This window comes from Anabrus simplex, chromosome 2 (assembly GCF_040414725.1).
Source record: "Anabrus simplex isolate iqAnaSimp1 chromosome 2, ASM4041472v1, whole genome shotgun sequence".
In the NCBI taxonomy this organism is placed as follows: Eukaryota; Metazoa; Arthropoda; class Insecta; order Orthoptera; family Tettigoniidae; genus Anabrus; species Anabrus simplex.
In genome coordinates, this window is record NC_090266.1 from 1,200,341,978 (window position 1) to 1,200,369,209 (window position 27,232).

General features: G+C 39.5%; 1 protein-coding gene across 3 annotated transcripts in view; it reads left to right on the top strand.

The window, feature by feature from the left end:
- The first annotated feature begins 3,100 nt into the window (after window positions 1–3,100).
- The window catches only part of LOC136863408 (RUS family member 1), a 192,804-nt gene continuing 168,672 nt past the window's right edge, over window positions 3,101–27,232 (top strand). Inside the window, exons 1-2 of one of the 3 annotated variants that reach the window (XM_067139818.2) lie at window positions 3,101–3,294; window positions 26,585–26,730. In XM_067139818.2, the coding sequence (XP_066995919.2) occupies window positions 3,222–3,294; window positions 26,585–26,730 (219 nt within the window). In that variant the 5' untranslated portion in view covers window positions 3,101–3,221. Of the gene's footprint in view, window positions 3,295–3,364; window positions 3,420–26,584; window positions 26,731–27,232 lie in introns of those variants that run through there. The other 2 variants (XM_067139820.2, XM_067139819.2) reach the window with 2 other exon arrangements.

Here is a 27,232-nt window from a genome sequence, read left to right on the forward strand (position 1 = left end):
GTCTTGCAGCCTAGTGCAATTTTTGACTTGTGTTCTTAGCAGAAGGGCTTCAAAATTTGTATGCATGTATAGGGTCACTGACTGCACAAATAGCTGCCGTATATTAAGTACCATGTTTTGCTGGAACAGTTCATATGTTGGAAACATCAGTGGCTTTTTGTACATGACCTTCAGTATGTAGTTCTGGCATGTATTTACCTGAGCCAAGTGTGAATCAAGTATTCCACCCCAACTCTTAATGCCCTGCATATTTTCTCTCTCGTCGTAAATTACTCACTAGCCTTACACGGATGAAAATTCCTTTCCCTACTAGAATTACCTGTTTGCAATTTTTGACTTGTGTTCTTTGTAGAAGGGCTTTAAATTTGTATGCATGTATAGGGTCACTGACTGCACAATTAGCTGCCGTATATTAAGTACCATGTTTTTCTGGAACAGTTCATATGTTGGAAACATCAGTGGCTTTTTGTACATGACCTTCAGTATGTAGTTCTGGCATGTATTTACCTGAGCCAAGTGTGAATCAAGTATTCCACCCCAACTCTTAATGCCCTGCATATTTTCTCTCTCGTCGTAAATTACTCACTAGTCTTACACGGATGAAAATTCCTTTCCCTACTAGAATTACCTGTTTGACCTATCCCCCTCCAACATACATGTTATTAATCAATTTCTTGACGATGCTCAATTGATTTTGTAACCATTGCTCAATCATAGTCTTGTTCTGACCATTTCAGGTTTTGTGTCGGTTCATTTTCTTTTCTTTTTTGTTCTCCGTAGCCACTGCAACTACTGCGCCTCTCGTTGCATTGCTACCGTCTTTTGTCATTCCTACCACACGGGTTTTGGTGAGTTCTTCACTTGTCAACCAGACCAAACATCACGCGTTACGGTTTTAGGTTATCACGTCGATCTTAAAAACACACCCTTCCGGCATCTTTCACATATTCCTTGATCACTCCATAAATGTCAACCCTCCTATTAGTGTTCTCCCCTCCCCAAATTGACCTCCTTTAATATTGTTGATCAATGTCTTAACGTTACTCCCAACTGCGGATCCGGTCATGTTCGTGTGATAATAAGACGCGAAGATGAATCACTTCGGCGTGAAGACTAGAACCTTGTGTCCATGTGCTTTATCCTATGTTTCTTTACCCTTATGACTATTTGTTGATTCTCACTACTATTAGAGGTTATTGGGTCACAGTACTTTCTGCATAGTTTCATTAATCCTACATCCTCATGAGGGACCCCTTATACATCCTTTACCCAGAATTTCACAGTTTTTGTCACATACGGAAATTGTGGTACAGTGTTTTATCCACCATCATAAATTGTGGTTTATAGTGTAGTGAAGTGTTTAATACTTATGTACTGGAACAACTGACAAGCCCGTTCAAATGACCAGACGAAGAGGATTTTGTAACCTTCATGCTTCGTTTATCTACCATCAGACAGTACGCTCCTACTTCCATTTGAACTGTGTGCAAGATCCTTTTCGTGCCTGATCTATGACTTGGCAATCCTAACAGTTTTCATCAGTTCTATATATATTATTCAATATGTGAACAATTCCATCTATAGTTCAGTTATTATGAGTTTCGACTTGACGTTTGAGCGCTGTCTTTTGGCGGAGGGTAAGTGAATTAATCAACAGCCAATTATAGGCAGCCGATCGCTCCGATAGAGCGCATTAGTCTCCAGTTCCGGTTAACAGTGTTGTCGATCTGTTGTTTACTGTAACCTAGTGCTATCAGCTGTGTGTTGTACTGTGCTCGGTTCTTTTCGCGGTCTTTGTGTGTCTGTGTGCTAGGTTGTTGTTCGTTTATATTTCGTAGTGTAGAGTTTATAAATTAGTTGTTTAGTATTTTTAATAGTATAGCGCGTTATATTGTAGTGAATAGTGTGTAAGAGGTACAGTAGCTTAGTTTAATATTTCGTTCGGTAGTTATATAGTAGGTTAATTTTAGGCCCGTATGTGAATTTGATATTGTCATGTCGACGCCTACATCTAAGGATGAAGCTCCCAAGAGAAGAAAGCCTTTCGGACGCGGTACTCAACTCAGGAGCCAGGCCCGGGAAATTGTTTGTAATGTTAGGGAGTCATTCTTGACAAAGCACCAACAATGTCGGCTAGAAAGAATGAGTTAAACTGGTTGAAGGAGCACAATATTTTGGTTCGCGATTACATGGGGAACGGGGATCTTACGCATCTCTTGAAACAAAACAGGCCCCAGTGCCCAGTTTATGTGGTGATAGCCAGAAGGAACGGGCATAAAGTAGTTCACCTTCCACTATATCATGCCATTTTAACGCCATAGAACTGATTTGGGCCCAAGTGAAGGATTATGTAGCTGAGAATAACACTCTTTACAGTTTCGGAAGTTGAAAGACTTATTTTCCAAGCCATAGGCCGTATAAGTGCGGAGGACTGGAGCAACGTTTTGAGACACACGAAACCCGAGATGATTAAGGCTTGGGAGAAAGAAAGTGTCACAGACGATTATGTTGAAGACTTTATTATCTCTTTGGGGTCAAGTGAGAGTGAAACCTCAACAGACGATGACAATGCCGATAGTGACTTAGAAATGAGTGGTATATTCGCTTTGTAGGATTTTTCCCTTCGTTACGGGAAACCGAATCTAACAGCAACGCTAGATCTTCAACATGGTGAGTAGAAATTTAATTTAATTTTCTCACGTTTTATCTGTTCGAGCATTGACATATTTTTATCTTGTTGCCTCATCCTAAATCTGTTGTGTATTATTGATCTTATGGTAATCATGTATGTTGCTACAAATAATTTACATTTCTGATCGTGTTGTGCATCGTAAATCAGCTGTTTGTATTCGTAGCAGTTTGGCACCACCGGCTGACTTCCGGCTAACTGTCAAGTCGAAACTCATAAAAACGGAACCATATATATGTGTTTAAAGTCCCCTATTTTTGTTTGTAATTCCTTTTATTAACAAGTGTAGTGACTGGGTAACAGTAAATGAGCCCATAAGCATCACGAAAGAAGATGATTCAATTCCTAAGAGAAGACTAAACTTCAAATTTAACATAGTAGCCTATTCTTTGACTATTGCCATGTGGCGGTGCCAATAGGAGTTCGTGAACTTGTGGGTGAATGTTTAGCGGTGTTTTTCAAGCCTAATAAACTCGTTATTAACTCTAAAATTAGTGTGTATTGCTAAAAGGGAACATTTGATTTAAGAATAATGCCATCGGAAGTATTCTTTCGAGAGAAACACGGAACTCGTGGACCGGCCTATGCTTATGCCTTGTCAGATGGTATGTTTACCTTTCTTTTCTGACTGTTGAAACAGGTCCTGTGTGCTTTGTGTCAAGTGGGGATGTTGATCCCGTTGTTTTACCCGTCATGTAACAGTAGCCACCATTGCTTGCGTTGGATACCGGTATTTGGATTTCATCTTTTCAGTACGGTACCTCCTTTTTACATAAAAAAAATAATAATAAATCCCTTCTCAATTTGCTTTACGTCCTGCCGACGTCTTATGACGACGATGGGGCAGGAAAGGGCTAGAAGTGGCCTTGATTAAGGTACTGCTCTAGCATTTGCTTGGTTTGAAAATAGGGAGACCACAGAAAAGAATCTTAAGGGCTGCCGACTGTGGGGTTCGAACCTCTATCTTTCGAATGTAAGGTGAACAGCTATGTGACGCAAACCGTGCAGCCACTCGCTGGGTCGGTATTAATACGTCCTTCATTGAGGAGAAGGCAGATGTAAAAATAAGTTGTTTCAGAACCCCTAATGATCCTATTCTAGTCTCAATAGAACTACCTGAAGGTAATATTAGTAAACATGCGCTATTGACGAACTTGCTTAAAGGTACACTCAGAAATCAATTCAGTACCTACTATGTTATGCAGAGAGTGGGCATTTCTTATCTAAAAGGAATGAATATACTGTAGATGCCTCTTAATTCTGTAAGCCTTCAGTTTGTCTATTCTCTGCTCAAATATATTCTTGCATACACGTTACTAGCTTTTTCTTTTCTGAATCATGCTTCTTCTTGAGAGGGGGGGAAACATTAGCCAATTTCTCCTTAATCTATATGCTTCAGAAATAAACATTTTCTCAGTTATGTAAGAAGAGAACTCGCTAAACTCGTTAACTTTATCAGTATAGTAATAATACTTCCCTCATTAAGTACTCTGAATACACAGCCTGATTCAATTAAATGTTGCCTAAATTAAGCATTTTGCCTACATTGATATAATTCAGAAATTGCACTGTAGGCTACGTAAATCTTTGTACAGTTTGATTGACTAAGGTCAATTAAAATGTGGGTAACTTGTAACAAAATTATGGGCAGTTATCTCAATTTTCTGTTCATTTCTTTCTTCACATGATCCTAAATTCTGTTGTCAATGCTGCTGGCAGTCATTCATTTTTCTTTTCTTCTAATATTTTATAGCATTTTAAATGAAACTGACTTCTTATATGGTCAATAATTTTGTCATTTAATGTTTTTGATTATTTTTAATTTCAGTGCTTTTGATGATTACTGTTTCAACATTTAATTTGCAGTCTCTTGAGGCATCATATTTTTGCAAATCGCTGCAGAAGGAACAAATAATATCCCAGAGGGTTTGTGCCATTTTCCCGAGCAGGGTAAAGATTACTCTTATCAGTCAGGGAAACAATTTTGGCAGCCAAAGTATTCCATACATTAATGCATACTCTGTTCTTCTGTCATACATGCTTGAAGATGCCACTATCTTCCATGTTACTATCAGGTGTAGATTTCGTATCCTGATGAGTAAAAATGGTTGATAGATCGTAAGTTGCTACTCTGTCACCAATATCTCTCTGTTACATACATACCAGGTGATGCATTCACTGTAGTTTCTGCGACTGTGACAAAATCACGTTTAAGTCATAGACTGGGATTGCAAGTTCATAGGGTTATGATATCTAGCCTACTTTTAGCTCTGCCTGTTGCAGATCACTCTAGTCATACCCTGTGCAGTGTTTCATTTGTGTTTGTTTGGTTACATGGGAGATGATGTAATGTACTGTTTAGATAAATTGTTCACTGGAAAATGAAAGTGGCTGTTTAAACTCCCTCCCTATGATTGGCTTCTGTTGCTAAAATATCAGCCTTTACCACTCCCATCATTACTGACCTATGATCAACAACCTCCTCCATTACAGGAATGATAGTTATAAACTCAGTGCAGGGTCCACATACCAACATGCAAGGGTGCCAGACTGTAGATAGTAAAATATATCACGATATTCTCTTGGACCTCGCATGACCGGGCTAGAAACCTGTTCATGTTTCATAACAAACACAAAAGAATGGAATGAATAAGCTTAATTAACTGTAAGCAATTTAACTAGCAATGTCGTCTATGAGGTGAATGGCAAAACGTACCTGTAAAATACCCTAATTTTTAAAAAATGCCCTGGACAGGAATCGAACTTGCAATGTTTGGATCTGTCTGTATCCACCTATGACCGACCAAGTTCACTGTGCGGTTAGGATCGCATAGCTGTGAGCTTGCATTTGGGATAGTATGGGTTTGATTCCTACTGTTGGCAGCCCTGAAGATGTTTTTCCAGTGGGTTTGAATCCCACTGTTGGCAGCACTGAAGATGGTTTTCTGTGGTGAAATTCCTGGAAATTGCCCGGCACGTCAGTCTTGGAAATGTTAATTTTCATATCATACTTGCTGCACCTATTTTCATATTCCAAGATCTTTGATTGCAAGCTTCCAGCACAGTCTGCCATTATGACCAAATCTTTGGCAATGGGCAACCTGCTTACTATATTTCCACCTAACTGCATCCCTCCCTGCCACTTTATACCTTTCAGTAGATGTCTATGTAAACTATGAACAACAAAGGTAAAATATTATGGCCATGTATTACCCACTGCAAGTACCTTGAACTAAGAACTCATTCTACAATCAGTTCTCACTGTAGCCCAATTGTTAACAATGATGCCTTGGATTGCATTTGATAATCTCCCCCTCAGTACAGCTAACATATTTTCCTGTGGTCCTCAGTAGATCAAAGAAACTTAAACATAACTGTCTATTTCTCATAGCATTTCTCTGTTACTTGGCGCATACTGAAAATCTGATCCTGGACCCTCTGTGGTCTGAAACCACACTGGTTTTCATCCAACTTATTCTCAAACATTGATCGCACCCGGACTGCCAGTTAACACCTTGCTTGGTATACTGATCATTGAAATACTTCGATTGTTGTTGCAATCCTTCCTATTCCTTTGCTTATAGATAGATACAGTTACTGCTGTCGTCCAATCAGAAGTTACCTTACTAATATTCCATGCTAACCTTATTACTCTCTGAAGCCATTTCATCCCTGCCTTCCCATTATATTTCATCATTTCAGGTTTAATTTCATCTGTTCCTGCTACTTTATGATGATGGAGTTTATTTATCATCCTTTCCAGTTCTTCAAGCATATTTTCATTGTCTGCCTCTCACCCTGCTGTTAACTGCTCCGGTGTTCTGTCTCTCACTGGCTCATACAGCCAAATGGGGTAAGCATGTACTGGAGCACCAGTGAAGCCATGAGAGGAGCAGACGAGGCCCCCTCCTGAAGGGATGGTGGTCCACACGCTTTATTCAAGTATCATATACATCAAAATTGCAGGGTAGAGGGGGGAACATTCACTGAATGGCCCCTCTGAACATACAGATATACACACAAAGGATACAAGAAACATGTACTGTGCATAGGATATGTAATTGCCAGGACACTATTCAAGAGCTCTTTGAACAGGCTTCAGCAATGAATATCACGAGACCAGCAAATGCAACAAAAAATAACACTACATAAATCCATAGATGGAACTCAGATTTCGTGATGGCTGCCACGCAGTCCAGACACATTGAAGGAGAGAAGAGGACAAGTCTGTAGAACTGTGGGTGGTGTGCTGGAGAAGTGTCCAACGCACCCCACAAGTTGAGTCCTTGCGGGAGTGCCTGCCTCCCTGGCCCGTCGAGTGCCGCGACGGCTGACAGAGTACTATCTCATGAGCAACTGGAACCTGGCTGGCAGATTGATTAAGTCTCCCCTGTTGTCGAATCCAACTGGACCCCGTAGACCCAGTCCTCTGTCATCACGATATACAATAGTGAAGCCCTCTTGTAGACATACTGGTGCTGGGCTGGGTTGAGATGGTTGATGGAGACAACTAGTGCCCTACAGTTAATCATGGGCTGGAGGTGCCCAAAGAGAATCATGCCTGTCTATTAGCCGAGGCACTCAAAACCTTGTTGCAAGTGACGCTGGCTAACAGAGATCTTCATGACACCACAGCAGTGCTGTGGTTCCCATCATCTCAGAACTGTCGACGTTGCAAAGTTGGAGCAGTTTGGGAACCTGGTTCTTCGGATCCCCCAAAACCCCTGCGTCATCCAAAAAAAGACAATTTATCAATGTATTGATAGATGTCAAATGTAGTGATAATTGTATATTCAAATGTAAAATAATAATTTAGTGTAATAGTAGGTTAAGCTCTGTTAGTTCATCCAGGATGGCTGGCATGTTTGCTTCAGTCGTGTCTTCAGTAGTGGCGACCTTGCATAGGAAGTCGTGTCCTTGTAGGATTGGGATGCTGTACTTCCTTGACTCCCAGGTGTACCTGCTGCTTGGTTCTTGGTTTACCTTGGAGTGCTGGAGGAACTTCGCCATACTGCCAGGAAGATCTTATCCCTTTCAGACCTGAAAGAAAACTGGCGGTGTGAATTTTTGTTTGTACGTCAAAAACTGACTAAAATGCTCTTAAATACATATATTTTTAGTTTATTCTACAAAATAAAAATTAACATCTGAAAGAAAGCACCCGTACAATTGTGCGTGTCAGGACTTACTTCACTACTTACAAAAAATAAAAATTACCTCAAAGCATGTGAATATACATATGTACATGATCAAATGTTCTATTTTCCAGTGGGGAATAATTTTAAACAATTAAATCTTCGTTCAAACACAAGTAAACGTTACATTTTCTACATTGAGGAGGAGTTTTGACATTACTGCCCTCTTGGCAGCAGCAGCTTGTCGTCAGACCTGAATGAAATCTGGAGGTGTCAAAACGTCAAAAACTTACTAAAATGCTCTCAAATACATGTTTTTACAGTTTATTTTACAAAATAAGAACTATCGGCTGAAAAACAGAACCCACACAATTGTGCGTGTCAGGACTTCATTCACTACTTGCAAAAAATAAAAAATTAAAAAAATTCATCTCAGTACATCGAATATGCACATATACATGATCAAATGTTCTATTTTACAGTGTGGAACGATTTTAAACAGTTAAAATCTTATACATTACATTTCTCATGTAGAGTACAAGATTTCTTTCTCAGTCCTTTTTGCGACAGCACCCAGCACTCCTGCATGCATTGGCTGTAAGGAAACCTAGCCCGCACATTTGTGCGTATCAACATTCAAAACCTCATGGTATTACGTATGATGTTGAAAGTTCACAATTTTCCTTTGCTACACAATCTACACACTTCATAGATTATATTCTGATATTCAGTAAAGCTTCTAGATTAATATGAATGCAATAAATAAATACTTACTTTAGGCATTACTGCTTCCCGCCATATTGCTAATGAACTGTATTTTAAAACTCTTCTTCCTTCCCCCTGGTGGTCAAGTACTAAATAAAAACAGCTGAAGTACATGCTACGTGTCCCGCACAAGCACTGCAGTCCGGTCTAGCGCCAAGAAAACGTCAAATAAGCTCAGACATAAATAAAATACGAACCCGCACAATTGTGCGTACACGGTCTGAAAGGGTTATAAGAAAGTAAACACAATCGTGGTGTCATCTCTGCTGGTCTAATCATACTCTTCACAGATTCAAACTCCTCTGGGCTCCTAAAGACTCCTCTGTTAAGGTCTTTAATAACAAGATTTCTGTGCACAGAAAGTTGTATTAAGCAGAAGCATTTCCAAGTGACAAAATGATACAAAATTTCACAACAAACCATAGGCCAACTGTAAAGTTCTTGGATTGTTTTGTGCTAGTGCTTAACATCGCACTAACACATCAGAGGTTTTCGGTGACACAAGCTAGGATTGGGGGGTAATACCCGTGGCCTTAATTAAGCTACAGCCCCAGCATTTGGGTGGTGTGAAAATGGGAAACCATCTTCAGGGCTGTCTTAGTTCATGATGCTGATGATCCTCTTCCCCATGAGCTTGGTTGTTCACGACATCAACAGAAAAGATTTCGTTTTTCCGATATTTTTTATTACTGTCCAGAAAGGTTTTCCTGCCTCTTCACCAAGTCTTTCCAGGTTATTACCGAAATCTTCCCACCATCTTTCCTTGCATTCAGCAATTATTTGTTTTGCTCTGTATATTTCATCTACATTCAATTCCGTGTCTGAATCTGTTCTTGTTTGGAGCCATTTCGCTATCACTTTTTCCCATCGTTACACACAGTCATTGAAAAGCTTATTTTAAAAAAATAGTATGAATATTTATGAAAATTACATTTAAAGTTCATGCATAGTATGGTAGACTACTTTTCTTTGGGATCGTTACAATTAGTCCTCTTTTCCAATCCCTTGGCACTTTTTTCTTTCTGCAATATGTTTTCAGAAATTAGTTTCCATAGGTGCCAAGGTTTCAGTATTGACTTTAAGAACATCTGAGGAAATGTTAGAATCTCTAGGTGCCTTTCAGTTTCTCATTTGGTTTAGTGCTGTTCATATTACTTCAGTAGTTGGACAATGCAGTGGGATATCTGGATCCATACTTACAGTTTCAGTTATTCTTTACATGTGTTATGTCCTGAGTTTCTATTAAAGACTTCTGTACCGAGCTCGATAACTGCAGTCGCTTGAGTGTGGCCAGTATCCAGTATTCGGGAGATGGTGGGTTCAAACCCCATTGACAGCCCTGAAGATGGTTTTCTGTGGTTTCCCATTCTCACACCAGGCAAATGCTGGGGCTGTACCTTAATTAAGGTCACGGCCACTTCCTTCCCACTCCTAGCCCTATCCTGCCCTATCGTCACCATAAGACCTATCTGTGTCGGTGTGATGTAAAGCAGCTTGTAAAAAAGACTTCTGTGAACTGTTCCCTCCATCTCTCGAGCTGATCTTCTTGGGTTGTTAGGACTCCGGGTTAGTTTTCTACAGGCTTACGTTTTCTGAATGTCTTCTTAGACAATATTCTCGTGGTGCTGTGTAATTCCTTCCTATCATCTTAATGTGCTGCTTGCCGGCTCCACGGCATAGGGATAGCATGCCTTTCTCTTACTCGGAGGTTCCGGGTTCAATTTCTGGCCTGGTCAGGGATTTTTACCTAGATCTGTGGACTGGTTAGAGCTCCACTCAGCCTACGTGATTGCAATTGAGGAGATGTCTGACAGTGAGATAGCTGCCCCAGTCTAATAAGCTTAGAATAATAGCTGAGAGGATTCGTTGTGCCTACCACATAACACCTCGTAATCTGCAGGCCTTCGGGCTGGGCAGCGGTTGGTTGATGGGCCACTGCCCTTTGGGGCTGTTGTGCCATGGGGTTTGGTTTTTGTGTAGGTTCCTCAGCTTTCTCTGAGAATTCATTTATCTATAGCCAGTGGTCCCTCTGTACATTTTTCTTTTCCTCTCTGTTGATATTATATTACACTCACAGTTATCTTTCTGTTGTCTACTAGAGCAGCTGTTGATCTCTGATTTCTTAGACCTTAAGTGTAATAATGTCCCAGGTACTTTCGAACATCCAGTCATTCTTGTATCAAGCAAATAATTCTTTTTCATATCTCATACTGTTTCGATGTCTGAATCTGGTTCAGCAGTTAGCCTCAAAGCAGTTCCTGAGTTGGAATTCTTCCCTTTTTGTATGGACTTTGAGTTTCTTGATGTCGAAATTCCTGTTGGGTTTTCCACGTTTTTTTGTGAAGTGCCATTATTTCCAGCTGGGAATCAGCAAGCATAAGGTGGTGGTCACTATAAACATCCGTTCCTCTCATTCCTTACATCAGTTAATGAGTGTCAGAACTTCCTGCTTATGGCAATGTGGTGCGTGTCTGGTTTTCTGTGCTGTTATTTTGACAGGAATGCTCTTCGAAAAATATTGCAGTAAAATAGAACACTTATAGTTGTATTCTTGGATATTGAGAAGGCATATGATCCCATACCTCGTAAGCACATATGGGAATGTCTGAGACTTTTACGAAGTGCCAGATGAGATCATGGCTCGAGTAAAACAACTATATTGGAAGATAAAGCGCTGTGTCCAAATTCAAGGAGGCAGGTCAAGGTGTTTTGAAACCAAGAGCAGAGTCCAACAAGGAAGTTGTCTATCACCACTTCTCTTCATTACTATAATGGATGAGGTATTAAAGCAGTGAAAATGAAAGATCAGTCAACACATGCACTTGTATTTGCTGATGATATTCTATGGTGTGAGACAGAAGTAGAAGTTCAAACTAAACTAGATCTTTGGCAAGAAGAATTTGAAAGAATTGAAATGATCAGCAGAACTAAAATTGTTGGTTTAGTGATGAGTTGAAATCCTGAAGCAGCTCCTGACGCAAAATGAAGAAGCAGATATTATTAAAAACTTCAAAATCTTAGGGAGCTTTGTTTCTTCTTACAATACCAAAAACCAAAAAATAGACAATAGGATACAAGCTGCACAAAAATTCTACCACTCCATTCGTCAGCTACTTGGAAGGACTCATTTCCACCAAGCTCACACTGTACAAAACATATCTTGTACCAATTCTAACATACAGACTGGAAGCAGCAACATTGACTAGACCTGCAAAAAGTCATGAAGTTCCTTTATCCTTGTCTCCAAAAGGCAATAAGAGACAAAATAAGGAATGAAAATTTTCAGCAACAACTTAGATTGGACAAGAGAGTGTTGGAAACCTTAGAATTAAGCATATTACAATGGTATGGACATATGGGAAGAATGGCTCAAAGTAGGACCCTCTATAAAAGGAATATTGTTGGCAAGAGGCCCAGAAGGAGACCTCATGATGGTTGGGAAAAGCAAATTTTCAGGGACCCTGCAAAACATGATGTAAATTAACAGCAAAAAGGAGAACATCGGCTGTGGATGGACCGGACAAACTGGAAGAGGCTTGTAAATGCCTACACCCAGCTTGCTGCAGCAGACAGTTCATGATGGTACGAAGGCGAATCAAATATAAACAGCAGTTTGAATGCACCGCTGCTGTTAATAATCATTCTGAGGCGGGGCTTTGCCAGAGTGTTAGTGGGGGTGTCTGGAGAAGGGGTTTGTATGTGCGAACAACAGTGGAGAGTTGGGCTGATTCAGTATGCCATGAGTGAGCAAGAGGTGCACACTTCTGTTGCACGACGCATCATTATCAAATTTCTCGCAAAAGAGGGCACCAAACCTTCCAAAATTTTGAGACGGCTCCACACACAGTTCGAGGAAGAAACACTTTCACAGATTCGAGTATATGGGTGGGCTAAAAATTTTGTGGCAGGAAGAGAAGTTGTGGAAAATTAACCTCGTGAAAGCAGACTGCGGACAACCACCTCTGCAGACAACATTGTTGTAATTCGTGACATTATTGGTGAAGATCGGCAAATAAAAATTTTGCAGATTCTTTTAGCCGTAGGAATAAGTTAGGGAAGTGTTCAGACCATCATCCAAGATGAACTCCATTTAGAAAATTGTCTGCCAGGCGGGTTCTTCATCTCCTCAACCAGGAACAAAAAACTTGACGCCGGGAAGTTTGTCAGAGTCTCCTGCGTCGCTACGAGGCGGATGGAGAGGATTTCTTGCATCGTATTGTGACTTGTGATGAAACTTGGGTGCATCATAACACCCCAGAGAAAAACCAAGCAAGCACGGTGTGGCGGCGAAGAGACGAAGCAGGTCCGGTCAAGGCCAAAACACGCTTGTCTGCTGGAAAGGTGCTTGTAGCTGTTTTCTGGGACTCCGCAGGCGTTCTGCTGATGTATTTTCTTCATGAACAAAGGACAATTAATGCAGCCTATTATTGTTGCCTTTTGGATAAAACAAAAGCTGCGTATCGCAACAAGCGACGCCGGCAACCGATCTGAAACGTCATTCTTCTCCATGACAATGCAAGGCTGCATACTGCCGCTATAACACAGGAAATTCACTAGGTACCTCTGGAACACCCTCCATTCAGTCCAGATTTATTGCCCTGCAACTACCATTTGTTTGGACCACTCAATCAAGACCTAGGAGGACAGTGTTTCGATGATGATGCAAGTGTAGAAGAGTTCATGTGCAACTGGCTCTACACACGTCCTTCTTTTGATGGCATCAAAACCTTACCAATCAGATGGAGAAACTGTGTGTCGAAGGCAGGGTACTATGTAGAAAAGTGATCTCTATATGTGTAAGTATTTTGGTTGATACATAAAATTTTAAAAAAATACTCCCGTTTATATTTGATCCGCCCTCGTATTGGGAGATACCCATAAGATTTTATGGGAACATTTCTGAGGAAATATAATGCCTCCTATAACCAAGTCATAAAATTGAACAGAAGTTGGTAAACATTTTTCTGTTTTCATTCCTTTCCCAAAGTCTGTAAACATCTATCACTTGTTCCAGTCCATCATTCCTCAATATGACTTTGATGTTTAGGTCACCCACAATTATAATAATATCCTCCTTATTTGCACTCTGTATAGTTTCACTGAGGAGTTGGTAGATCTCCTCTTTTAGGCTGGGATCAGATACGTCTGTAGGTGCATTACACTGGATGATGGTTATATTGCCAATATTACTTTGGAAGTGGGCTGTCATCAGCTTTTCAGATACTGGATGCCACATGATCAGATTCCTTTCTGCTTTGTTACCATTGATGCTTTCACAGTCTGTACTTATAGACATGATATGTCCTGTCAAGAAAATAAGGTGAAATTCTTTAAATTTCGGTGTGGGTAAGAGCTCGAGCATCATGACCTGACGATAGCACATGCTCAGCTATTGCTGATTTGTCTGGCTGGTTGAAACAAATATTTTGTTCATGTTCCTTTTTACAAGTACCAATGGACCGGCATGTTCTTGCGGGGTGGAAATTTTTATGAACAGGAATGAATTTTCAGCAACAACTTAGATTGGACAGGAGAGTGTTAGAAACCTTAGAATTAAGCATATTACAATGGTATGGACATATGGGAAGAATGGCTCAAAGTAGGACCCTCTATAAAGTCTACTTTTGCCCATATGGCTAATTTCTTTATGGAGTATTTTGAGGGGGTGACTATTGCTTCAGCGCCCATCAAACGTGTGATTTGATGGAGGTAGGTTGATGATACATTTGTGGTCTGGACAGAAGGTCCTGAGAAACTTCTATTTCTAAGCCACCTAAATCAGCAACATCCTTCAATTAAATTCACTATGGAGACTGAGTCGGACGGATGCCCTCCTTTCATGGATGTTCTAGTAAGAAAGAAACTGGATGGCTCCTTAGGACATACCGTCTGTCGTGAGCCTACCCGTACAAATCGCTATCTTCACGCAGATTCTCAACACCATTCAGCACAAAAGCAAGGGATTCTCACGACACTCGCCAAGAGGGTGATACGAATTTGTGAGCCATCAAATATCCAGGAGGAGATGGACACACTCAGTCACGTTCAAGGGTAATGGTTACAGCGATGTGCAGAGTCATAGAGTTCATTTTTATTATTATTATTATTATTATTATTATTATTATTATTATTATTAATATACAGTCATATCAGCACACTCTTTTTTAAAACATAACCGGTTTTTGGGCACTAAGGTCCATCATCAGTGTTAGAATTTAAATTTAATTCCACATGAGTGTGTCGTCAAAATTAGTTGAAATGAGTTTAAAATTTAGCCATGTTGACATTAACTGTAAAATAAGAAAACGAAAAAACAAGTGTAAAGTATGAAAATAATACATATAAACTTAAAATGATGTTGTAAAAGGTATGAGCATACCATAGGAAGGACTGGCTTTTCCTCGTGCTCAGGCTGTTGGTCGAGTACTAACAAACGTTCAGCGTTAAGACGGAAACACGCTGCAAGCACATGATGTTACGTCACCTCAAGGTTATGGTGGAAGCACTTGATGTTACGTCAACTCAAGATTGTAAATAAAATGTTGCTTGCGACTGTTTCATTTAAAACTTTACCTGGATCCCTTGTCTGCGACAAAAATATCTCAATATTTTCACGGGTATTTAATTCAAATCCACAATTACCCTTAAAAATTAATTTCATGTCCTTTTCGATCCCTAAAAAGCTGTGGTTATTGTTATAAATGTGTTCCGCAAAAGCTGAATATCTGTTGTACTTTATTGCCTTGAAATATTGTTGATATCTTTGTTTTAAGGTTCGCCCAGTTCTTCCTATATAAAACATTTTACAGTTGTCACAAGTGAGCCTATATACTCCTGAATTTGTATATATATCTTTTTTATTGATACTATGTGCATTATACACTGTATAACAAAAAAAAGATGCACCAAGAAGGAATTGTCCGATGGCGATAAAAATCGGTGGATGTGAGGAACAGACATAGAAAAACAAATGATCAAAAGTGCAGAACAATCGAATGAATTATTGCAGAGTTACAGCATTACAAAGTGAGGACGTCAGTAAGGTGTTGGTCCACCCCTGGCCTGGATGCAAGCTGTCACTCAACGTGGCATAGACTGATAAAGTTCCCGGATGGTGTCCTGTGGAATTTCGTGCCAAATGGTCTCCAACTGTTGGGTTAAATCGGCGACATTCTGGGATGTTCGCAATCGCCTTCCCATCACGTCCCAAATGTACTCTATGGGAGAGAGTTCTGGCGACCGAGGTAGCCAAGGAAGGATAGGGCAAGCTTGAAGACAGTTCAAAGCAACATGTGCAATGTGCGGCCGGGCATTATCCTGTTGGAAAGTAAGGCCTGGATGTCGCTGAAGGAACGGTAACTCAACCGGCTGTAGAATGTCGCCAACATACTGCTGTGATGTCAGTGTTCCAGGAATGACTACCAGAGGGGTCCGGCTATCAAAGGAGATGGCACCCCAGACCATCACCCCCAGTTGTGGGGCTGTGTGGCATGCGATAGTCAAGGCAGGATCCCCATGATGGCCCGGACGTCTCCAAACACATCTGCGGTTGTCGTCAGGGTGCCATTGGAAACGGGACTCGACACTAAAGACTATACGTCCCCAATCAGTGCAGTTCCACGTTGCTCGAGTGCGGCACCACTGTAATCTGGCTTGACGGTGAACAGGCGTGAGTGGTAAGCGGCATAACGGGCGGCGCGAGCGCAAATTTCTCTCGCTCAGGCGTCTGTTGATGGTCATGGTGGACACGCGTGCGGGTCACACACTGGATCGTTGATAACGACGACTCCAGTGCTGCGACAGCTGTTCTGACAATCGCACTGGCTGCCTGTGCTATTGTAGCCCTCGGTCGACCACTGCCATCCTGACACTGATGCCTGTCATTGCTGACCCACGCTTGCCAACATCGTCTGATCGCCACATCACTTCGACCCAAATGTCCAGCGACAGCTCAGTTCGACCAACCAGCTTCTTTCAATTCGATTGCACGACCTCCTTCAAACTCTGACATCCGCTCGTAATGCGCACGAATCCTTCAGCGTGGCATTCTTACAGCTGACATTAAGATAGTGCAGTCGAATGCAACAGCTACTTTGAACATACGCTTCAGGATCGCGCCTTATATACACCTGATTCATGCGGAGTTCGGATGCGCGGGAGCTCCTGCTATTCATTCATTAGACACGAAACTTTAATCATTTGCATGTTCGGCCCGAATGTCATTGCATACGTAGTTTCCTTACAATCAGACGCCTTCCCGGTGCGTTTTTTTTTGTGTGTGTGTGTGTGTGTGTGTGTGTTATAGAGTGTATATGTTCTGATATTTTATTTCTAGTTCTAAATGCTGTTTTGAGTTGAAATTTCTTAAATATGTTTCGCGATTTTAAAAATTGATTTCCAAAATACGTAAATGTTACAAATTGACTACGTTCAGAGATTTTCTTTTTTCTTTTTTTTTTTTTTTCTTTTTTTTTTTTCTTTTTTTTCAGTTTTCCTTCTTATGTATAATATTGTCTATCATTTCTGGGTTGTAGCCACTTGCTTTAGCAGTTTGTTTTATTATTCTAATTTCTTTCAGTTTGTTTTCATTACTCAGGGGAAGTTTTAATAATCTATTAATATAGTTGTTGTAAGCTGCTTGTTGGTGAGTTTCTGGGTGGTTGGAGTTTTTGTTGATGGTGGTGATGGACTGTGTGGGTTTCCTAAAAATATGAAAATCTATCCTATTGTTGGTTTTTGTTAATGTGAAGCCCAAGAAATTTAACTTTTTATTGTTTTCTTTCTCCATAGTGAATTTGATGTTGCTGTCAAGCAAATTTAAACAACCCAGAAGTGTTTCGGGAGTAATGAGGTCTCCATTTAAAAATACTACCATGTCGTCAACATAACGGACCTATAATTTTATTTCTTTCTGATATATGTCCAAGGTGGTTTTCTCAAGGTTATTTAAATAAATATTGGCTAAGAAACCTGATAGTGGACCCCCCCATTGGTAAACCTGTGGTTTGCTGGTAGTACTTCCCATTGAAAGTAAAGTAATTATTTTATAATATTAGAGTTAATAAATTTATCGTTTCATTAATTTCTATGTGACTTAGTCTGTCTTGGTTCTTTAAGTTTTCTTCTATTAAGTCTATAGTCTCTTTGATAGGAATGTTGGAATACATGTTGGTCACATATGATATCATTATAGTTTCCTCGTTTATTTCAGTTGATTGTATTTTGGAAATGGTTTCTAAAGAATTCAATATTGAATTGCTATTTTCTAATTTGATGTGTTATGCAGGTGTTTAAGTAAAAATTTAGATAGTTGAAATGTGGGGCTGTTTCGACAATTAATTATGTGTCTAACTGGGTAATTCTCTTTGTGGATTTTTGGGAGAGACTTTAAAGTTGGGCATCTTGGGTTCATCGGGACTAATTTTTGTTCGCCTTTTTCCTTTATTATGAACTGTGTGTTCTTCAGGTTTTATTTTATTTTTGTGTTTAAATTCCTGGTGGGGTCCTTCTTTATTTCCGTTATGTTGTTTGTTCCTATGAAATCAATTATTTTTTGGATGTAGTCGTCTTTATTTATGATAACTGCGACGTTGCCCTTATCTGCTTTAGTTACAGTCAAGTTATTGTTTTAGATTTTAGATTAGTTATTAGTTTTTGGTGTGTACTACTTTCTTTGTTTACTTTGATTGGTTTGTTTTTGATGTTTTCAATTTAATTTGCTACTAAGTGTCTTACAGTTTCCTTTTTACTGTCAGGGACTTTTTGGATAGCTGATTCAGTCTCTGTTATTAGTTGGTTTAATGTGGCATTATTAAGGTTTTGTTGAAAATTGTGTTTGTGACCTAGCTTTAACAGGTTGGTTTCATTTTGGGTTAAAGGTGTGTCCAAGATGTTGACAACAGGTTCACAAAATTTGTGTTCAACTAAATCATTAAAATTATTACATATGTATTTTTTCTTAAGTTTACTTAATTTGTTTTGAATTGTCTTTTGTTTTTTCTCAAATCTAATTCTTAACGTATTCATGAATGTGTGTTGTAAGACATATCCATTCCAGTTTATTTTATGTGTTCATAAGTTCAAGCTGAAGGTGAAATACTTCTTCATTTAACTGGTCCTTCTTTGCATGTAGGCTCTTGATTTCACTTTTTAACCCTGTTGTCCGTGCTATTTTGACAGTGTTTTTGCTTTTCAGATTAATAAAATTAGGTGTTAAGTTATGCTTTACGCATTCGTGGTTGAACTTAATGTCATTGATGGTTAATATTTTCAATCTGCCTCATGTCGGTAGATTTACTGACACATAAAAGAACTCCTGCAGGACTAACTTCCGACACCTGGATAAAACCATTTAAAAAAAGTAGTTAGTGGGATGTAAAGCCAATAACATTATTAAAAGTCTATTAAGCAGGCTTTGTTTGAGACAGATGAACCCTGAAAATCTTTTGAGACTCTGGGCTGCTAACCAGCAGAGTAACCGAAGTGAGAAAATCAAAAATGGTACACGGGCCATGGAATCTGGGAACAAGCTACCAGACACCACAAAATTCTTAACCATCACCTTGCCTACAACCACCAAGTTAGTGGATCTGCATTCACGATCGTATCTGTCGTACACCCTTCTATGAGAGGTCCTATCGTTTTTCGATAGATCCTAGATATTATCCGGATCTATGGTCTCTAGTAACAGATCATTGATTGACCACAAGTAGGTGAGTGGTGAGTTATGGACAAAACTAAACATTAAGGACATCAGAGAAAGCTTGTGTGATTCGTGGACAGCTGAGTTGAATGCGAAAGACAGCTAGTGCAACAATGTATCCCATGGGGTATGATCATCGTGTTGAAAGGTGATGAGGGCTGACCGGAGATTGAGATTAATGTGGTCAGTGCAGAAGTGTTGGTGATAATAGGCTCTAGTTGTCACGTGTGAGTGTGACAGATCAAAACAAAGCTTACAGAATAAGTTCAAAGTAAATGCTTTTGCATTATCTGACACACAGTATTGACAAGTTCCAAAAGAAGTGAAAATGGAGTTTAAGCAACTGATAGTAGATTGAGCAGTGGCCAGCCTTGTGGGGAATAACCAACTAAAACGGGGAAACCCGTCCATGCACACATTTCCCTTTGATTTTGAAAATGACCCCACGTAGTCAGTGTACAAACACTCCATAGCACGAGTGGCTTGTTGAGAAAACAGTAAGTCTAACTTGGTATTCAAGGGAGACTTGCTAACCGTACAAGTTTTACAGGCTTTGACCAATTTCCTTATTTCTCTGTTCATGGTTTTCGAAATGAAAAGCTCTCAAATTTTCTCCTGCGTCTTAAAAACTCTTACAGAAGTCTCATGATAGCATATGAAGATCATGGGCACTAAGATAGCAGGGATTACAATTTTCATCTGTTGTTTTAGGTGAGACAGACAACAGAGAACACCATTTCTCATAATATATGGAGAAACAGTCTTGCTAGAAGAAAGATTACTAATGATTCGCCCAACCACTGGGTCTTCTCTCTGCTGTTCAGAAATGTCGTGATACAACAATGGGGCATCAAACAGGATATTATTAAGAAACAAAGGAACAGAAAATGGAGAGTTAGATAGTTCAGAAGAGACTAGATTACAGTTACTAGAAATGCTGTCAGAAAACATCTTGTTTAGGCTATCAGCAACTACATTCTCTGATTCCCTAATATGGCGCACATCAAATTGAAAAGCTGAAATCCTAATACAGTAGCTCAGCAAGCTAGATGATCAGTACGACAGGATTTTCCGAAGACCCAACTTAAAGCCTGTATTGGTTTCCACTTCAAATTTTACATGTTCCATATACATATGGAATTCTTCCAGGGCAAGGAGCACAGCAAGATCCTCTAGTTCATAGACGGAGTACTAGCTTCCTGAGGTGAAAGAGTTCTCAAAGAATATGTGACGGGTTGCCTACCTAACTCAGAATCGTGCAATAGTACTGTAGTGACAGCAGATGAAAATGCATATGTCTGTACTATGAACTTTCTGGGAAAATCTGGCATGGCAAGAAGTGGTACATTACATAATGCAAGCTTCAGATCTTCAAAAGCAGCTTGCTGGGAAGGCCCCCACACAAATTTGACTTTTTTATGATCAGCATGTTAAGAGGATCAGCATGATTGACAAAATTAGGGATAAATTTGAGGAAGAAATTTATCATGATGATGAATCGGGCAATACCCTTAACATCTTTAGGAGGCTTGAAATCATGGATAACCTGAGTCCTAGATTCTCCAGTAGAAGAAACAATGTGTCCCAGAAAGGACATGTTTGGTTTGGCGAATGAAATCTTGAACAACTTAACCATCAAACCGGCCTTCTTGTGGTGCTGTAAAACTTTCCTAATGTGATCAAGATATTCCTCAGAAGACTCCCTGTACACAACGTCGTCGTCTTAATAATGGTAGACATGGTGGAGTTTGATGCCAGGCAGGATTTGATCGAGAAGCCTGGTGAGCACAGCAGCTCCCATAGACGGCCTGAAATGCACCAAATACTTTAATACACCAATACCGAACAGCTCTATCTCAACAGCATTGAGTGGAGTGCGAACAGTGATGGTGGTGACATCTAGCGTGTTGGTGTGAACTGCATACTTGTCTATGCTACAGTTGAGAGGAATGCACTACACACATGGGAAACATTTTTGTTAAAATAATTGAATAATCATAATAATAAAGAATGAAATTTTAAAAATATGAAATGCCTCCTTCATAAACCTGCAAATGAGCATTATGTTAACCGTGCCTTTCACTATGTGTTAAAAATTATAAAGCAGAATCTGTTTGAGGATCCACCCAACTTCTGGGGAAAATATTTAACAACTACTCTCTCCTCTTCTTTCTAGCCTTTTCTCAATTACCTAGAGCAGGATTTTGTATGGACATAGCATAGTTTTCTGGCTGGATGCCTTTCATAACAGCAATCATATGTGGAGGGATAATACCGTACTCACTAGTCACTAGTGCGTGTTCCTGTGGTTGTTCTTCGTATGATGTGTTGTATATCCTTGAAGATGCGTATGAATACGAACACAAACCCGTAGCCCATGATCTACAGGAATTAACAGACGCGATTAAAATCTTCAACTCAGCCAGGAATTGTACCAGGGCTCTTTGAACCGAAGACCAGTACGCTGACCATTCCGTGGTGGTGATTATTTTAAGAGAAATTACAACTGGCCAGCCATCCTCTATTAACACTAATCAGAAGGGAAATGGAAGAGGTCCAACACTCTGAAGAATGAAAGTATCATAAAGGGGTGGGGTGCACGAAGCGCTAACCATTCACCCAAAGTGCCAGAGGGGGCAGATAACTTAACAACATCTATGATTTATTAAGATTTTGCTAAAGAGAAGCTGTATTTAAGGAACGGAAGTTTTGGTCCATTATTTTGACTTCTTCTTCTTCCTCTTCTTCGGTATGGCCGATCTTCCCTAACTCTACAGGGGAACACACCTCAAGCTGCTTTCTCGCTTTTGCTGTACTTTGAATCTTCTGTTTTACCTCTGAAGACAGAAATACATAATATTTATAACACATATTGGGGTTACATGAGTGAACTACGATGTTCCTGACAAGGAAGAAGTATTCAGAATTTCCTAAGGTCTCTTTCACAGATGTATACATGAAGAATTACCATACACACGTATTAAATTAGTTGGACTGGTGCTCAAGCCTATGCCAATGTTACACTGAAATAATTTTCTTACGTTGGGCTGTGTGGCTCAGACGGTTGATGCGATGGCCTTCTGATCCAAATTTGGCAGGTTCGATCCTGGCTCAGTCTGATGGTATTTGAAGGTGCTCAAATACGTCAGCCTCGTGTCGGTAGATTTACTGGCATGTAAAAGAATTCCTGTGGGACTATATTCCGGCACCTCGGCGTCTCCGAAAACCATAAAAGTACTTAGTGGGACGTAAAGAAAATTCTTCTTCTTATTATTTTCTTACAGTAAAAGAAAGGGTGACTGGATTCGAAACTCATGGCCTTCAATTTTCAATTTCAAGACTACCGTGATAACCATTACGCTACAGGCCCACAAGTTTTCAATTGTGAAATTTATGGCACTGTTTAACAATGTGGACCCTCAAGTTTGTGTATACTAGAGTTGGTTAATATTATTGGTTTTACGTCCCTCTAACATTTCAGTAGATTATTTGATTGATTTTCTTAATATAAGGGGCATGGAATGTAACCTCAACGCAGATGCAAGGTCATTATTTTTTTATAATACTTGCGATCCTTATCAGTTCCCATGCTCATTATCTTGCTGGGTAATTTGTTCAGCGCATAACACTTTTCGTGGAATATAATTGCAGTTCAAGATTATTTAGTGACAAACACTGATACAATATAAACAAGACGACAGTGCGCCAAGAATCATACAGAAGGCAGTATGTTATTGAAGAGATAGTCACACCAAGCCATGTAGGTAGCAGCACTATCGGCTTCCTCGCTGAAAACAGCAAGCTGTCCAGTATTGTCATATTAAAGTATTTGAATGCACTCAGTTAAATTTGTACAGGTTCCAGTCAGTAGCGAACACTGTAAGATGTTTAGACCCGTGAACTAACGGAATCTGATAGTATGCCTGATTCACATCTAAGGTAGTAAAATACCTTGCTTTGCAAAACAAAGAAAAAACAAGAGTGCAAATCAGGGAGGGGTATAGGCTGCAAAACAATCTTTATATTGAATGCCTTTTAATCTACCATGGGGGAAAGACCATCCGGTGGTTTAGACATGAGGAAAATAGGGGTTGAATAAGCTGACGTTGATGGACAGATGATTACATCACTAAGTATCTGGTTGATGATCTCTCTTAGTGCATTCGTTTTTGGAGGGGCTAATCGATAGGGAGGAAACCTCATCGGAATCAAATCCATTACCTCAGTCTTATATTCAGTTATGTTAGTGACCCCTAACTTCTCAGGTCCCATAAGGACTCTGAATTCTCAGTGCTTGGTCCTAAGGTTAACGTCATCTTACCCTGAGGGGGCAAAACAACACCAAATGATGTAGAATTACGATTCAGAAAGGGAAGTGTTAATTTATGACAAAACTTGAACCAACACAAACGGTTTTGTAGGTCTAACATTAGACCCAATTGAGACATGAAATTTAGCCCCCAGAATAATAGGAAATTATATATTTCTAGTCACAAAAAATCGAAACTTCCAGGTGAATTTGACAGTCCTAATTTTACACACAATAAACCCCAAAATTTCTGAAGTTGAAAAGTTAGCTGAAACACAGTTTAATGAGGCGGGAGATTAATCTGAAAATTTATGCACAGGTTTCATTCCAGAGTACCATTCTTCACTGATGAAAGACAAAACACTCCCAGAATCAAGCAATGCAGACACAGACTCATTGTTTATCTGAACTTTGATAAATGGGGGAGACCCTTATATGTCAGAAGATATCTTCAAACACTCAACAGGACCAGAGAATGTATCAAGAATAGATCTAGACGACAAATTCATGCAATCATCCTTAGAAATAGTAGCAACATTGGAGTCAGATGACAGTCTAGTAGAGTTACTCTTGGCTGGGTTGGCAGACGCAGGTGACTCAACCTTGCGGCCTAGTCTCATGTCACCTCAACTAGGATTACTATTGCATGAGGATTTACATACATTACAGTTTCTAGCAATGTACTGGAGAGATCTGCACTTAAAGCACCTGGCCGGACCAGAAGTTTCCCGATTTTTAAAAATTTTTATGCAGCTGTAGGGACTCTATAGTTTGCTCTACTTGGTCAGCATTGTGGCCATCCTCGGCTGAACTAAATGGCCTCATAAATATTGCATCGGTTGATGTATTGCCCTCTTAGTTGTACATTTTGTGCAGCACATCTACTAAGGCAGCTTGAGTGTTTGGAAACATGATTGTAAAATGGAAACGGGAAATCACGACCAATCAAAACCATGGCCAGGTGGGCCACATATGTTGACTAACAGGGACCATTTATTTATTTATTTATTTATTTATTTATTTATTTATTTATTAATTTATTTGTTTGTTTGTTTGTTTGTTTGTTTGTTTGTTTGTTTGTTTGTTTGTTTGTTTTCCAAACTGGAGCTTGGTTCACTAGGCTTTTACATCAGAGTTGGTGTTGGCTGGCTCGTACAAAGTACAGTAGCTTCTGTACTTCAGTTTATGGGCTTCACAGGTACACAGGGCTGTTGGCCACAAGTTAACAAAGAACTGATAAATTAACAAATATTTCTCAAAGCTTGATAGATGTTGTAATCCATAGAAAGCTCAGATATATTTAAATGTAGTTATAAAGATAAAATATACCTTCCCACAATTTGACAGGAAAATTTTATTGTTAATGGCTTCATAGTTGTAGATATAATGTAAATATGTTCTCTCATCTTTCATTCCTGGTCTTTACCTAGTTCATTTGCAGCAGGAAAGATTAAGAACAGCATTTTAAATAACTAAACATTTTATTTCAGAACTTGTGAAACCATAGTAAATATTTGGCAACTTATTATATTTCCAGTCTGTTAGTTTTGTTATTTCCTTTTCTGTCACAGTTCTGTTCTCTTTCTCTTTTGGTTTGGAGATCCCATTATTCCTCGATATGAATTTGCAAGGAGCTTTAAAGTTGGCCAGTTTCAAATCTGTGTGTGTCTAGGGCCCATGGAAATTGATACACTGGTCATTATTTAAAATATGCTGTTGAAGAATGTGCTTTCAAGTGAATCTGCTATATTGCTTTCAAATAAGCCTGTTAAACTTTTTGATTTGTAATTCTGTATTAGTTTTCCATTGCATTTCTGAACAGTTAATATGCTATCTGATCAAAAGTATCCACACATGTAATCTAGAGCCTAGATATTGCTATGAGTGCTGCTGCTGTTATAAAAGGTGGCTAAGGGCTAGAGGTTGTTCAGTGCTTCGAAATACTTGTAGAATGGGTGAAGCAAATGAGCTTAGTGACTTCAAATGTGGAATAGTTACTGGTTGCCACATCAGTAAGCAATCCGTTAGGACTATTTCTGCCATTCTCAAAATTGCCCAGCCTGACTGTCGGAAACATGATTGTGAAGTGGAAACCATGGCTACGTAGGCCACATATGTTGACAAACAGGCATCAGTGAGAATTGAGGACGGTATGGGAAAATCACATGACATCATGTTATACTATCATCCAGAAATTCCACAGTGTCACTAATTGTGCAGCAAGCACTATGACTGTGCACCAGTAGATATGAGGACTGAGGTTCATTGGCATATGAGGACTGGAGTTCAAGGCTCAGGCACCCGCCCATAAACTGCTCATTTCACTGGTGAAGGCTAAGCTCTGCCAGTGATTCATGGAGTATTGGAAACACATGATTTGGAGTGATGAATCACATTGTACCATGTAGTAGTCAGATGGGAGGGTTTGGGCATGGCTACAGTGGCTACTGTGTAATTTGGTGTTGGTAGGGTCGTTTCTCACGGAAGGTTTTGATCCTCTTGCAGTACTACAGAACACGTTAAAGGTGAAGGATATAATGACATTTTGACCAGCTGCATGTTGTCGATGGTAGAAGAGCTGTTCAGAAATGACCACTATGTGTTTCTGTATGATAATGCTGTCTGCCATAAAGCGGGGTCTGTTTGTGCTTGGTTTGTGGACAATAAAGTTCCGGAAATAGACTGGCAATTACAGAGGTCTGATCTCACTATTTTCGAACGTCTCCAGAATGAAGTATAACAGTGACTTTGCCAGATCCCAATGCAGATTTAGAGTTGTAATAAAGCCTAAGAGTGGGCCTGTATTAATATCCACTGCTGGGCAGTGTATCTGAGGAGTACTTAGGGGCTAGTTTTGAGTAAGTGTCTGGATACTTTTGATCAGATAGTGTATTTCTGATTTTTTAAATTCCACGAAAAATTCTTTACTGTTAACAGCAATAAAGGATGTATTGTTATGTTTATATTTTCTGAAATCTTTTCAGGCTCAAATGGAATTATATCGGAAGTGGATGTTAACTTAAAAGCAGGGAGATTCACTAGATTTCTGCGAGAGTTATTTCTGCCTTATGGTTTTCCAGAAAGTGTTAGTGATGATTACGTTCCCTATCAGCTTTGGGACACACTGCAGGTAAATGTAATTTCTGACATTTCCCTCATTTTTCTGAATGGTTAAAAGTCATGCTTTTCAGAGTTGACTTGTTAAGAGTGAGAATATGAAAAAAATTCCAGCTAGTTGAACAAAATTTATAATACAGACAGAATGTTATGTGGCTGCTATGCATGTAGGACAAACAAAGCTTTATTTTTGCAATAGGTGCAAGGAATAGGAGACTATAATAAAAGCAATAAACTTCATTGTTAGGCCCATATTGATGGATATTACTTACTTACCGTACTAAAAGCCTTTATTTCACCACCTAATCAATACACAATTTTCATTGAATACGGTAGTACTAGTTTGAGTTGATATGATGGCCATCCTCAGCTATTCACAAGACATTGTTGGATAAGGACATAGTAACATTCCAAATATCTTAATAGAACAAAGTTGATGGGGGTTAAATCCCAAGAAGCAAGGACCATAGATGATCACAAAAACACATAATATGCACATTCAAAATGTTCATTAC